General features: G+C 32.7%; 2 protein-coding genes across 2 annotated transcripts; both read right to left on the bottom strand.

Moving 5' to 3' along the window:
* Nucleotides 1-3075: 3075 nt before the first annotated feature.
* Nucleotides 3076-7784, bottom strand: LOC108911800 (protein CREG1-like). Its single transcript, XM_018716823.1, has 6 exons — nt 7675-7784; nt 6666-6786; nt 4121-4275; nt 3636-3755; nt 3499-3580; nt 3076-3354 (listed from the first exon to the last, which is right to left on the bottom strand). Exons 1-6 carry the CDS (start codon nt 7678-7680, stop codon nt 3233-3235), a joined length of 606 nt encoding a protein of 201 aa, XP_018572339.1. The 5' UTR covers nt 7681-7784; the 3' UTR covers nt 3076-3232.
* A 1823-nt stretch (nt 7785-9607) lies between these two features.
* On the bottom strand, nt 9608-14494 carry LOC108911812 (leucine-rich repeat protein soc-2 homolog). The gene has a single exon (XM_018716846.2). The coding sequence runs from the start codon at nt 14187-14189 to the stop codon at nt 12486-12488; it is 1704 nt and encodes a 567-aa protein (XP_018572362.1). The 5' UTR covers nt 14190-14494; the 3' UTR covers nt 9608-12485.
* Between the last annotated feature and the right edge of the window lie 389 nt (nt 14495-14883).

The raw sequence follows: 14883 nt of genomic DNA on the forward strand, positions 1-14883 counted from the left end.
TAGTTGATGGATATCGGTTTAATTTATAGTGAAGTAAGTTATGGTGAAGCAAGACAACATTTGTGTTAGTTCGTAGAAACTGGGTAAGACGAACCCAAATATGTTTACACGTCGATGGGCAAAATTTTGAACAGTTGTTAAAACCACAAATTTTATTAATTAATAATAACAACAGCGGCAAAAGCAGTTAAATTTGCTGATATGAAATAGGTGTTACAACATAGGTGTTGTCCGTACATTTTTTATTTCACATTGCCTCCGAGTCGGTCGCCGATTTGTAAGATTCCCCTGTACATTCAAAATTTTTGTTTTGGATAAGTTCTGAATCACCCTGTAAATGCAGAGAATTTAAGCTCAAAATAGTTATCTCATAAAATGTAACTGGAAGAGGCAGCAACCTCTAGTTGATGCTTCAGAAGTTTTTGTCGCAAATACCTTGTTGGATACAATTTGAAAAAAATATACAATATACAGGGTAGGAAAGTACCGATGGTCTATCTGAAGTTACGTGAGAGCGATAAAGTAAGCCATAGAAATCCATGCGATAGAGAAGAATAGCTAGAATGAAGGCGTCTCATAGTCACCGCCCGTTTCGCCCTTCCACAAATAAGATCCATTTCTTATTCTATCACATGGATTTCTATGGCTTACTTTATCGCTCTCGCGTAACTTCTGATAGACCATCGGTACTTTCCTACACTGTATATAAGCAGTGTACGAATATGTTTTAAAAAAATCAAGATATCGAGATGCGGTTTTCACCATTCAATTTTTCTTGAAAATTCGGAAAATATGGCAAACCCCCAGTGTCAAATTTGGCCTACCCAGTATATACCAAGTGATGCATTTCAAATGGAACACTGAAAAAAATGTGTTTATTGTTAATTCCGTTTTTTTTTTTAAAAATAGAGCTTAAAAAATTCTGTTGCATCATATACGAATTCATTTTCAGTTGTCAAAGCCTCCTTTTTATTTTTCTCGATAGTTTCAGGAAGTTTTGTGAAAAAATATCCATTACTGATTGTAAAATTAATTTGACATTAAAAAAATAAATAAAATAAACACAGAATGCTTGCTAATCTGTTTTTCTTAAAAATGCAGTTCCAAATAATGAAAAAAGAAATTTAATATTAGGGTTCAATTTTTGTGAATATAAATGTTCATGGCTTACCATTAATTATTTCTACGTTTTTTTGTTATTCGTAATTATGACTGATTGATCCAACAAAAAAAAATATTGTTTCATTAGGAACACAGCACATATTTAGTAAAAATATGTTAGTGATCCTTTATTTACGAATTCATAGGTTAATCGGTAATTTTTCAATGAGCAATAAATATTTTTTGGTACAAATTATATTGTAAAGGTACCTACATAATCTAGTGGTGTAGTCAAATTTTAAATAAAAAATTAAAAATAGGCTTTGATAACTGAAAATAAATTCAATCTATGTGTTTTTAATAAATTTTTTAAGCTTCTCTTCAAAGTAAATATCTTTTTTACAAGGGTGTTTCCATTTGCAATGGGCCGCAAGACTGTATATCAAATTTCATTATATACTGCTCGTAGTAATAAAAAACTACAAGTTTGCAGTTTTCTTCCGAGAATGATTCTAGTTAAGAAGATCGTGCATATACTTTAAGTGACCACCCTGTATCCTCAAATCAACAAAATTTTCTGATTCTCCATCGGCCTGGAGCACTTTCTATACACTTTTCTTTTGTTTTCAATAGTAAGTAAATAAGTCGCAATAAATTGAAACAGAAATGCACATTCCGAACAAAATTGGAGGTAGGTGTGTTGTTATACCAAAACAATAGCAGTGGTAAACAATAGATAGACACTTCGGGACAATAATATTTATGTTTACATTTAGCATTGGAGATAATCCTTAAGTGTTTTCAAAATTTCTACGTGGTATGGCATTAAAAATCAAGTTTTAGGTTTTTATCTACCCTAAAAATTGATAGATAAGGATGCAAAAATTTATTTAGCTTATTATGAGCGACGTGTGCAATGTAAACATAAATAAAGATATAAAATTAGGGTTTCTAAATGTGAAAAGCGTTTGTATTTAAATATTTATAGAGGGTGAATCAATTTATACATATATATTTATATATTCATTAACAGAATAAGTAAAAAAAGGAAACCTATTAAACCCATTAAATAAACCCTCTAGTAAGGCGCATGTCTGCAAACTGTAACTTACTTCGCTATGATTTTTTTAGGTGTAAATTAAAAAAATGTGCTAGTGATTTTGTTCACTCCGTACGAGATTTTATAAAAATTCATTTATTTTTAAATATATACAGGGTGTATCACGAAATTAGTCTAGATTTTACCGTAGAATTAAAAAATGCAAAAATATACAGTGTTCCATTTGAAATAACAGAGTTGATGACGACTTCCGGTATAACCGGAAGTGCGAGAAAGTTGACACTACTTTCATTGAATAGATCTTTTTCATAAACCCTTGTATACAAATTTTCAGATTTTAATTTTCTTCGTGATACACCCTGTATAGAAATAATTGAAATGTAAGCAGGACTTCTGCTACATTTTCATTTTTTTTCAATTATTTAATTTTCCTTCTCTGTAAGATTTGTTAAAAGCGTATTCCAAATGAATGTAAGTTGATAAAGTGGTAAAAACCAATGGGTAAAGGTTATGAACATTTTTATAAAGATATTTCAATTTTCTTTGATGTACCTATCGTCTAAAAGGATGTTTATACATATTTTATTTTCGTCTTCCAGTTTCAATAAAAACTTAGAATTTAAGAAATATGTGTAATAACGGCAACACTGCATACCTGATCTACGTTATGCGTAAATGCCATTGTAGGGTAAAAAGTAAATTTTGGAATTGAATTTAGCGCTCTCGAATTAATCTGAGGATTTTTTCAGATTTCAGACAAAATTTTCAACCAAAAATTTTCCTCCATAGAAAATTACAAAAAAAAAATTTTCAAAATAAATAATAACATTCAAACATACATATTTCGACAAGTTAGTTTTTCTTTAGGTTCTATAGTTTAACAAAAAAAATTGAAAAAAGTAGAATTACACATATAATTTTTCATAATTTATTTATCTGTTTACGTACTTATTTCTTACAATTTAGGAACTTTGATTATAAAAATGTATATTTAATATATTTAAACATAGATAAAAACGCGATTATAACAAACGTATACTTAAATAGTGTATTTTATTTGTCACTGAATATTTAAATCAAACTAGTGACGTCAGCGCTCAAGTAAGCGTCCTTTGAGATCTCTTTCACTGGTCCGTGGTGCCCAAGGAGCCTTATCAGAATAGGGTCTACCTTTGCTACGTAGAATCCATGATCTGCAAAGTATATTAACTTAATGAACTATTCAACATCACGTACATCGTTGAAGATCATAAATGCCATAATTATTTTATAAAATCCTGTCAAAATCGATAAATGATCGCAAATATTATTAAAATTAGTACATGAAAAACCCGTACCTTCTGGCCAGCTCTTCATCTCGGGGTGCTTTTCCAGCAACGCATTTCTGCCGAAAACATACTCTGGCGTTGATTTTTCCAACTGAAACGATAGCATATCAAAAACTGCCCTGCGAGGAAGGGTAAAAAATACCTACCTTGACGATTTTGCCAATGATGAACACCTTGGGACAGATGGGGTTCTGCTGGTCGATGTTTTTCTTCTTGCAATAATCAGTTTGGGCAAGCGACGCCATTATGGTGACTCTGTCGTCTTTCTGTCAAATATTTTTAGAAAATAAAGCTTCGTATCAACGTATATCTGTACAATTTTCAACTGTTTTCGCAGTTGTAAGAAAAACAGTTCTTAAAAAGCGGAAAAAATCCCTTTTATTTCGTTCTGGTCTTTATCTAAATGTTACAGAATTAGAAACACGAATAAAATATTGAATATTTGTAAAATAAAATAAAAAAGATAAAAAGAACAAGATATAATAATAATAAAAATAATTTTAAATAAATGCACAAAAGCACTGAACAATCTATGCAATTTTGAAAATTAAAAAAATTTAGGTACCTAACAAACCAATCATATAGTATAATAATAAATTATTTCTTCATATATTTTGCAAAAAGGACTTACCTCGAGGTCTTTACTTGTAGTTTCCCAATCGGTCAGGTAGAGGTAAGCTATACCCGAAGGTTTGCCTTTAGGCCCATCACTGGTTGATTTCAAGCTCACGTATGGATATCCAGTGTAGCCTTTTAGAGACGAGATGGTTGCCAGTGACACCCATTCTGCGAAAGGAAGGAATATTAAAAAATAGATACGATATATTTTCTTTTTAATATGACAAATAAACTGAATTTCCGAAAGTATATACAGGGTGTTAGAAGTTTCATTGCCTTAATTTTAACAAACGGTAGAATACAATAAAATAAACAAAAAAGCCATATATGACATGGGTCCTAAACTCAACCATTTCCGAGAAAAAAAATATCAAAGTTTCCAACTTGATGTAATGATGTGTCGATTAATTAAGGAATTTTGACATAACTGCGAGCATAGAATACCATAAAATACAATGTTTTTCACTATTTCGGACTTATTATGCTTAATTCGAAAAAGTAATTAGCGTTGTAATAAATTTAAAATTCGATAAAATTCATATGGAGCAATGTGACAACGGGGCAACGGATAACACGAGGTACTAAGTTGTCCAGCAATACGCAATTCAGTAGGTATCTGGAATTGGACCGTGTCGGAGTGTTTTTGCGTACCACTACTTCGTTTTATTGAGCTGTTTTCCAGCGAGAGCGCGAAAATTGGATTCGAAGGTGTCGTGTGCGTGCATTGAAAATGGTGGTGGACATTTTGAGCATATGTTGCAGTTTGTTTTGTATTTGTGCGTTTAAAAATTACTGAATTTTGCTTTTCTGTAAGTACCTGAATTATTTTTAGTACGTATGATTATTTGGAGGACGTGTATCTTTGGGTACTTCAAGTACATAAGTTTCTGTTTTAAGAGATTCATAATTACTAAAATTCGAGGTAAAATTTAAGCACAACACTATCTTCGTACTACAAAATCGTTACTACATTTTATTTTATTTATTTAAAAACTGGAAAACAATTGTCTTGAAATTTACTAAATGTTTCACAAAATAGCTGTTTACATTTTTTCCGTAGAACAAATCTGCCGCGTGTACATGTGATGTGCATCACCAGGTTAAGCGCTGTTGTCACGTTGTGATGAAACTCCCCAATATTAATACTCGCCAATATTTTGAAAACTGTTAATCTTATAACGCCCCTATAACATACAACTTTTTTGTTCATGTATGATTGCTCTATATCATGTTGAAGGAATGTCAATCAAACTTCTCACACCCTGTAGAGTGTTCTGTTTTAAATAGCAAAGTTCTTTTTTAATGTTCAGTAATGGTGTCTTTATTAGTTTTAAGAAGAAAACTCGTGTGGGTGAAATATAGCATAGAGTAGCTTTTTCCCGCAATATCATCTTGTTTATGTAATTAGATAACTTTTGGATACCTACCTAAAGTTTTTCTGGTATCAAACTACATTTGATAAGATTATTTTTAGATTTTTTTAAATATATTTAAATTAGTTCAATATATTTAAAATAAAATAATAACCTACAAAGTGCGTCATATCTTGTTACTCATGAGTGATGTCAGGTTTTGGGTTTTTTCCCTTGTTCTAGGGACAATATTCCAAGTTCGTGAAACATGTGGTGAAACTAAGAAAATAGGGAAATTTAGATGACATGAAGGAATTTTGTGTAAAACAGGAAATTTCGGACTATTATTTTTTTGTTTTTTGGAAGAAAATTATATGTAGGTATATTATAATATAATTTTTTTTAATAGCCTTCTATTTAATATAATATAATAATTCTTTTTTTCAGAAAACAATTCACTTGATTAAGTTTCACGATTTTGACACTCTTTTATAAGCTACGCTATGTTTATGACATCGTAGCTTATAAATTCAATGCAATGTTGGCACTGGCAATAGCGAAATGATTTTTTTTATTTAATTTTGTTTTGAAAACAGTTTTTAAATAAAAATCGTGAATCATCTATAAAATTCATTGAAGCTGAACAAAGCGTATCTAATTTCAACAATTTCTTCCCAAATCTACTTTATTTTGGTTAGTTCGACTTAATTCATGATTGACATCAACATATTGCTTTGTATGTACGTACGTAGGTAATGGCAGAAAACACTAAGTATTAATTTGTAGATACTATTATCATATTAGGCGCAACAAACTTTTTTCAATTTAGTATTAACTTTTTATTTTATTTAATTTAATTCTATACGGGTCCGGTAGTTGTATCCCACAATATTAGTTAAGAAAAATCGTTTTTGTAAAATATGTGTACTGTACACCTTTGTTTACAAACAAAAGTTATAGGTCAAGACCCTACCCACATAAGTCAGTGTATTCGTAATAAAATTTCCCCCGATTTGTTTAATTATTGCGGTTTCTTATCGGAAAAAGGTCGGGAAATGTTTTGAAACTTGCAACAAAAGATACTACTGATGGGAATTACGCTATTTCTAGGAACACCACAGTGGTCACAGCTGGTAACTGTAATACTTGGAATACTAATGTATTCTTCTTCTAAGAACAAAAGTTAATATGTACATATTTCAATACCTGCTTTGTGTATGACGTATCTCGCCAGCAGGGCTGGATCTGAAGGCAACACATCGTCTGCTGCATTTATATATCCAACTGCACACAAGGATAGCGTCGCTATTACTATTAGTTTGGCACTCTAAAATATACAGAAATTTTAAAATAATATGGGCATTCGACATTCGTAAATATGTAGTTACTTAATTTACACTCCTGAAAGACCCCATAAATAAGTAAAATGTATACAGGGTACGACAAAGACATTGCGACAAACCTTTAAAGCTGATTTCTTTTATTAAAACAAATGAAAACAAAGGAAACGGTGAGTTTATGATGGATTACTCAAGAATCATTGAAGATATACACCTGATGCAGGTAGGTACAAATATTTCACAGTATCTACCTTCAACCTTCAAATAAAATATAAACTAAAAAGAACCACCGGCGTCGAAATAAGGGATTAACAATTCATATGACTATCACCGTTTTATAATTATATGTATCTACGAAAAATCTGAAATAGCACAAATCTTTTTGACATTGACAGTTCTCTTGTTCTTTTGTTTGTTGACAAAATCAAAAAGCATGAACGTGTGTCGTATTGTGGTAGTTACACCCTGTATAAAAAGAGTTAATTAATTTGTAACGATTGGACAACAGTAACTAACTTCTGAATACGCGCCGCGTAAATATTTCAATAAAGTTCGTGATATGGAATGTAGGTATGTAATAAAATGTTTGCAATTTAAACAACTTTTTTTGATAACGTTTCTATGAAAATGCCAATTCTAACAGTGTAAAAACATTCCTAAATGTATTATTGAATATTTAAAAACAAAGTTGAATTTGAAATTTAAACAAAAATTATTTTTGTGGTAAGAGCAAACTTAACAAAAAATATTTAACTAAACTATGTAGGTATTATTAAAAAACTATTGTTTATTAAAAAATACAAAAGGTACGTGGTACAAAATCACAATTAAAGAATAAAATAATGCACATAAATATAAATTATGAGATTACTTACGATCATGTTGAAATATTTTTCTTCTCGTAGATTGAGATTCACTGTTTTCCCAGGTTAAAGAAGAATTAGCAACTGATTAATCCAAGTTGGGAGCTTAATATATACCTGTAGTGGGGGTTCAATTCAATATACGACGCAGCGCACATAATCTTGAAAAACATTTCTTAATTTTCCGTATTTGTTGCTATAAACACAGTTCTCCCCTCCTTCCCCATTTTAAATCACAGATTTCAGAATTGTGGAAATGCTGACTAAGCATTCAGTTGCATTAAGTTATTGGGAAAATTACATATATCAGTTGTTTCTTGGAGGTGATATAAGGACAAATTTAAATTAAAAACCGCCATTTGTATTGTTTTATGGTTCAAATAAAAAAGAACTTACCTTGACGACCTCACATCTCAAGAACTTGAAGTTGTTCAGTAGCAAATACATTGAATTCTTGGTATAATAATATATGCTTGAAATTATTATATTTTTTGATGTTGCAACGAGCATTTTTTCATTTTTCAAAGAAACGAAAAACTAGTACCTGTCTAACTGGTTTATATGAAAAATAGAAGCATAATTTTAATGTTAGAATTGTGACGTAAAAAATAGGGGTCAGTAAACTTTTTGTACTAAATACCAGTTTCTACAGATCAATAATATTCATATTAATATATACAAGGCCTGAAATGCTTGGAAAAAATTAAATGGTGGAATAGTCAATTTTATGGAGCATGTTTTAGAAAAATATTCATAACTTAAATTAACCTTCTTTAAATGTTACAGCCACTTAGGTGAGGGTAGGTATGTTTTATCAACATTTCTTAAAAACTGCTGTTAGCAAAATTAATTTTGATATGGATAATAAAGTGTCGAACCTAAACAGATTATGATCCTTTGTCAAACAGTCCTGAGTACAAGGTGTCCCACCAGGAACTGCCACTATCCATATCTATGATCCATATCTCGGAAAGTACTGATCCGATAAATCTAAAAATTTGGCAACCTAGCAAAAGCAGTAGGGCCAATACAGCTAAAATATTTAGAACTTTATCGTTCTTTAAACCCCCTTAAACAATGTTTTAGCTCAAAAACATTTTTTGTGTCCATAATATACAAATCAATTTTTTTTATTCTTATTTTTAGAGAAACTAAAAGAAAAAAAATATTTTTAACACTATTCATTTTGAACATTTTTATATCTTGGTAAACTATTTTTTACATTTTTTTTTAACAAGGCTTGAATTTTTCTTTCTGTAATGCCTAATTATAGCTGCTGTTATATAAAATCGAACAATGATTCCTCTATTTCATTTTCCCAACTGTACACCTGTATTTTTTGTAGATATTTTGGTTTTATTGACAAAGGCGTAATAATAGTCCAGTTTTTGAAGCAAAAATTTTTTTAGCACTATTTGAAATTGTTGGGTAGCGAATACAATTCTTGATAACAATATATGATCGAAATTAAACATTTTTTTTGGATGTTGCAACAACGAAAAACTAGCACGTACCCAATTGGTGGATATGAAAAATAAAAACAGTTGTTTGATATAAAAAACAAGGGTCACTAAACTTTTATTGTGAATATCAGTTTTTATTAATCAATGTTTCAGATGTACAGGGTGTCCCTGATATGCTTGGAAAGTGAAATGGTGGAATAGTTGTTTTTTTTTGTTATAATTTTCCCATTCGAGCTCTCTTTAAAATGTTACAGCTTCATTTAGGTGAAGGTAAAAATATTTTTTCAATATTTGTCAAAAGCTGCAGTTAAAAAAATTAATTTCGGTATGGAACATAGTACAGCTACGAACAATAAAAAGTCCTCTAATTGTCATCAAATTAGATTGAACAACGATTCTACCATTTCATTTTTCACTACATCTGTATTTTACTGTACATTTTTTTGGTTTCATTGACAAGAACGTAAATAATAGCCCATTCCTTGAAGTAAAATACTTTATTAGCACTTTAGCAAACTAACAGGTAAATCCTGCAACAATGACGTTACCACAACGAACAGCATTGTATATGGAACTGTCACGAATATATAAAAAATTAAAATAAACACTTTTTTTTATACAACAAACTTTATGAGATCTTTTAAAGTATACTCTTAAAGTTAACAATAATTATCTAACATATAATCTTGATAGCACAGCGATTTTTTAATAACAATTCCATAACATACCTCCTATTTTAACAATGCTCTTAAAAATATGGCCACGGAAATGTTATAAATATCAGTTTGTTGGGCCGTTTCGTATTCCTAGGGTGCACCAGGAAATGAGTACGACAGCTGTCAATTTTTACTTGAAAGATATATTATCGGCAGGAGACAATGAATTGTTTGTAGCGAACCGGGTTTCGTGGTACACCCTGTACGTCTAACTGGGGTATCTGCTGGATTTGGAATAGTACACAAATTCTAATTGCTAGGAAGTACTCGAGATAAAAGAAATGTTTAATTAGTAATGGGGAAAGCCGGTGTAATTTGAAGTAAATATTTTTCCTTTTGTTTGCGAAGATAATTTAAGATACCTACTTTTTATATTTTTATTATTATAATGCCAAAACATGTTATGCGGCTAGGTCACAGGAGGGGACTTTTATGAGATCTTGTGGCACTTGGATGTTGAGAAATTTAGACAGAGATTACGACTAATTAAATTTTTTTATTTCATTGGGTATTTCTACCACACCGAAAAGAAATAGCAATTTAAATAAATAGCTCTTTCTGCCAATCAGTTGGTTTGATGAACTTAGTATTTAAAGAAGCAACCCCTTGACTTTCTTTTGGCGCAAGGAGATACAGATTTAAAACTTAATTTTCTTGCAGTGTATCAGACAATCAAATAAAATAAAAAAAAACTTACAAAAAATGTCACAAATAAATAAGTAGAGTGCAAAAAATTTAGAGGCTTTAAAACACAAAAGTAAAATAATTTTTTCTTATGGACCATGAGCCTGTCGTCTTTTGTTTTTGAGATACAGGACGTCAAAAACGTTTAGAATAAAATTTTAACCGTATCTTCTCTAAAAATACTGATTTCATGAAAATTTTGTATAAAAGTTTTTGAGGGGGCTAAATACATCAATGTTACTGCTTTACTATTTGCTTGAGGTCACTAGCTACTGTTTCTTCCAATGACATTTTATGACATATTTTTAAGGTTAGGTTTTTAGATCTAGTAAGACCTCAGACTAATTACTCTGAAAGTAAGACCATCGATTTGACAGTACACTAAGGATGGAATATAGTGCTAAAATTTGATTCTATGAAATTAATTTTAATGTCTTGTATCTCGAAAACAAAACACGATAGTCCACAGGAAAAATTCGGTTTATTTTTCATGTTGTATTTTATTGCATTAATTTTCGCAACAATTTGTACATTTTTTAGAATTGCAGTATTTCGTATTAAGCGAAATCGATGTCAAATTAGAAGTAAACTTTTCATTGTATCTATTCCAAAAATGTGTGCATCCAGCAAATGCAAAATGTTCTTAAACAGCTAGTAAAATGGAAATAAAGACCTACGCTACAAAAAGAATAATACAATTTTACATGATATGAGAGCAAGAGACTAGAAATCATCAAAGAATTATCGTTCGACAATACGGTGCAATCCCTGCGTACACCTACGTATATGAGGTGAGGACAAGTTTTTTTTCTGCATAGTTTAGACACTAGGGTGTGTTTGTTTAATTTGGTGTACACGGAAATTACATTAACTGTTCTCTATTAAATAAAATGAGGAAGATTTTGGTTTTTGTGCGTTAGTTTCATGTAAAAAATTTTAAAATCAATTAAATCAATAATTATTATAAACATACATTAAAATTCAGACACACAGCTTGAAAAACAGAAATTTAAAAAATTACTAACATGTAAACGAGTCAAAAAAATAATACCAACTAAAAATAGATTTCCAGCTACCAACCCAACGACAAAAATGATTAATAATAAGTAAGACACATACCAAATTAATTTAAAAAAGAATAAATAAGTGTTTAAATTGGATGCATTGTTCGTTTTAATTTTAAAGCAGTCCAAGTCCTGGCAGATGCTAACTGGGAAAAAATTTAAAGTGTTTCCTGAAAGCTATGTGCCTGACGTACAGCAACAGGTAAAAATATTATCCATATATACCTAGTAGACTATCAAACAGAAGAAAGTAAGGCGAACCTTGCAGAAAACGTTTTCGTTACAAATTTATTGCACAGCCATTGAAAAAACATTTTACACAGAGTGCCAACTCCGTCAAGTCGCAGATATTTGGGTTGACGACAGAGCCTTTAAAATATTCATACCTGTAACTTGACGTGGTTAAACTAAAAAGCATCTCAGTCTGAATAGATTTTTCACTACATTTAAGATGCACAAGGTTTTCTGCAAAATCAGCGACAAAATTACACATTTACCTCTACAATTCTCTGTAAAAAAGGGCTACGCAGCGCTCTTGAACAACACAGTACGCAATATCAAGAAATATTTGAGCCGAATTTGCAAACTAGTCTAGTTATGAGAAAAAATCGCTGTAATGTGATTTCACAAAAATTTACGTCTTACAAAATACAAACTAAACTAATACCACCAGTTTCGAAAGCGAAATGAAGACTTTAAACTGAGTATTTTCTAGGTTATGTTGCCCCGGATGAGTAGCCCAATTTTATTTTAAGAATAAAGCCTAAAAGATCGCGATAATAAAAAAACTAACTGTAAAAACAAAGACCTACTCACAGTCCACAGAAATCACAAAGTTTCATCCAAACTCAACCGGTAATAGTAAGGGGTGGGTGTTTCGTGAACATACGAGAACATCACATGGCACGGTACGGCCCCTGCATCTTCAGATACTGGATCACCAGCGACGGTCCTCCGGCAACTATCTCTGCGGGGATCTGCGACAGGGGGCAATTCTCGATGCTCATTATCTGGAGGTTGGAGCACAGCGCCAGCTCGAACGGGAGATTGTGCAACGTCGGATTGTCGTTTATGTATAGCGACTCCAAATTCTCCAAAGTTCCGATCTCTTCGGGAAGGTACGACAGATTGTTCTCTCCTATGCTTAGAAATATCAGGTTGGTGAGGTGGCCGATGGCCCGGGGTAAACTAGTGAGTTGGTTGGACTGGACGATGAGTCTCTGAAGTTCTCTTAGGAAGCCGACTTCATTCGGTAGCTGCTCTAAGCGGTTTTCCTCTAAGTCCAAGACCCGCAATTTGCGAAGATTCCCAATACTGGGAGGGATTCTCCGTAACAAGTTATTGGACAGTATTAATACCTCGAGACTCTGCAAGCACTGGATATCGTCAGGGAGCTTGCTAAGCTGGTTGGTGCCTAGGTTCAGCTCTACCATGTTAGTCCAAGTGCCGACATCTAGTGGTAGCGATGTCAATTGGTTCTCTTTCATGTTTAATTTCGTCAAATGTTTCGCACGAGAAAAAATGCCATATGGAATTTTGTCTATTTGGTTGTGTTCTAAATTGATGGAATCGACGTTTGTGAATTGAGACGGCCCACCTGAAGGATATGCAGAGAAGTAATTCCTCGATAAAGTTATGCTTGTCAGTTCGCTTAAGCTGGACAACAAACCCTCGGGTAGCTGTGAGATGGCATTACCTTCAACGTTAAATTCATCCATGTGCTTGCAGTTACTTAAAGACGTGGGAATCTGCGTCAACCTATTGTACCTCAAGCCTAACCTGGTGAGTTGCTGGAGATGGCCGATGGAGTCTGGGATGTCCAGTAACTCGTTATGCTGCAAATCTAGGGTGGACAGGTTGACACACTGCCCGATCTCCTCAGGTAGGTGCTCCAAGTGGTTATGAGACACGTCAAAGGTTAACAGGTTAATTAACTGGCCTATTCCTGCAGGTAACTCTTTAATTTTATTCTCTCTTAAACTGAGCATTGTCAGAGAGGTTAAGAACCTGATTTCCTCCCCCACGTACCTTATCCTGTTGAAGCGTAAAAACAGTGTCGTAAGTGAGGTTAATGTATATACTACATCGGGGATATCGTTCAGTTTGTTGTGTCTCAAATCTAAGACTTTGAGTGAACGTAAGTTTTCCAAAGAATCAGGTAAACTAGTGAGTGAATTTTCGCTTAAAGCCAATGTTTGGAGGCTGGTAAGACAACCAATTTCCGCAGGCAGATAAACCAATTTGTTGCCATACAAATACAGTTCCGAGAGGTGGTGTAAATCCCTTACTGTCGGAGGCAGTAAGGTGATGTTGGACTTGCTCAAATCGAGACGCTTTAAGCCCTCGTCTCGGCATCTCAGGAATTCCTTGGATACATCAAGGTCAGCCTGGATGGGCTGTTTGTTCTTCTTAGCTGTGGGTTTGAGTTTGTTGGATTCAGGGTGTTTTACTGTGACAACCTTGGGCCTGGACACGTCTCCGCCCAGGGATCCGGAAGAAAACTTTTTCTGCTTGGCGTGCTCCAGGACTCCCGACGACTCGGCTTCTGGCATTTCTGGATCTAGCAAATAACCGCCGCTACCAGAACCAGGTTGGGTCATTACGTTATTTTTAGCCTAATTATGTGACTAATCTAATTTGCCATGACTGCTCGAGATTCGTCTCTTGTTTACAACCTTCCAGGCACCTCCTTCGTCTGTCACTTGCGGTCTACTCGATTTATAAACATTTTCAGCTTATCCATCGGCCCTTCTCTCACGGTATACTGGATTATGGCGGCCCTAACACGAATTTCACGACTTTGCACAAACCGAATTTTCTATCCGTCTAAGTAAATGCACAACTCAAGGCCACACATACACCAAGACAGGTGCAATCACAAGTGCAACAGACTACGATGGAAGAACAAAAATGCCCCCGCCCATAAACACCAGCTCGGAACACAACCAATTATTCCTCTGTGCTCCTAAGCAGGTGCTGCCATCTCCCAGGTTACGGTCAACTATATAATTAAATGTATTCTTATATTCACTTTTTCATATATTTATTAATTACTTTAATAATTCTTTTGTCATTAACAAAATTTGGTGAATATAGTTAATACATTTCCCTAATCTAATAAGTTTTCTGGTATTAGGTGTATAAATTTTGCATACTCTGGAGCTATTACATTTTTTTTATGGTAATATTTTTATATATGGATGCTACATTTAATTAATATATACATTTATGGATAACCTTTTTTATTTTCTTTACGGAGATGTATCATTTGCAGGTGCATTTAAAAATTATCAA

Source organism: Anoplophora glabripennis, unplaced genomic scaffold (genome assembly GCF_000390285.2).
Source record: "Anoplophora glabripennis isolate ALB-LARVAE unplaced genomic scaffold, Agla_2.0 scaffold508, whole genome shotgun sequence".
In the NCBI taxonomy this organism is placed as follows: domain Eukaryota; kingdom Metazoa; phylum Arthropoda; class Insecta; order Coleoptera; family Cerambycidae; genus Anoplophora; species Anoplophora glabripennis.

Bases quoted from the DNA above. Each gene is read 5' to 3' on its own strand.
- LOC108911800 (XM_018716823.1), bottom strand. The intron at 4,276-6,665 runs GTATTGAAATAT...TTCCTTTCGCAG, and splicing joins ATACGTCATACACAAAGCAG to AATGGGTGTCACTGGCAACC. The intron at 3,756-4,120 runs GTAAGTCCTTTT...AATATTTGACAG, and splicing joins CTACAAGTAAAGACCTCGAG to AAAGACGACAGAGTCACCAT.
- LOC108911812 (XM_018716846.2), bottom strand. From the start codon at position 14,189: ATGACCCAACCTGGTTCTGGTAGCGGCGGTTATTTGCTAGATCCAGAA.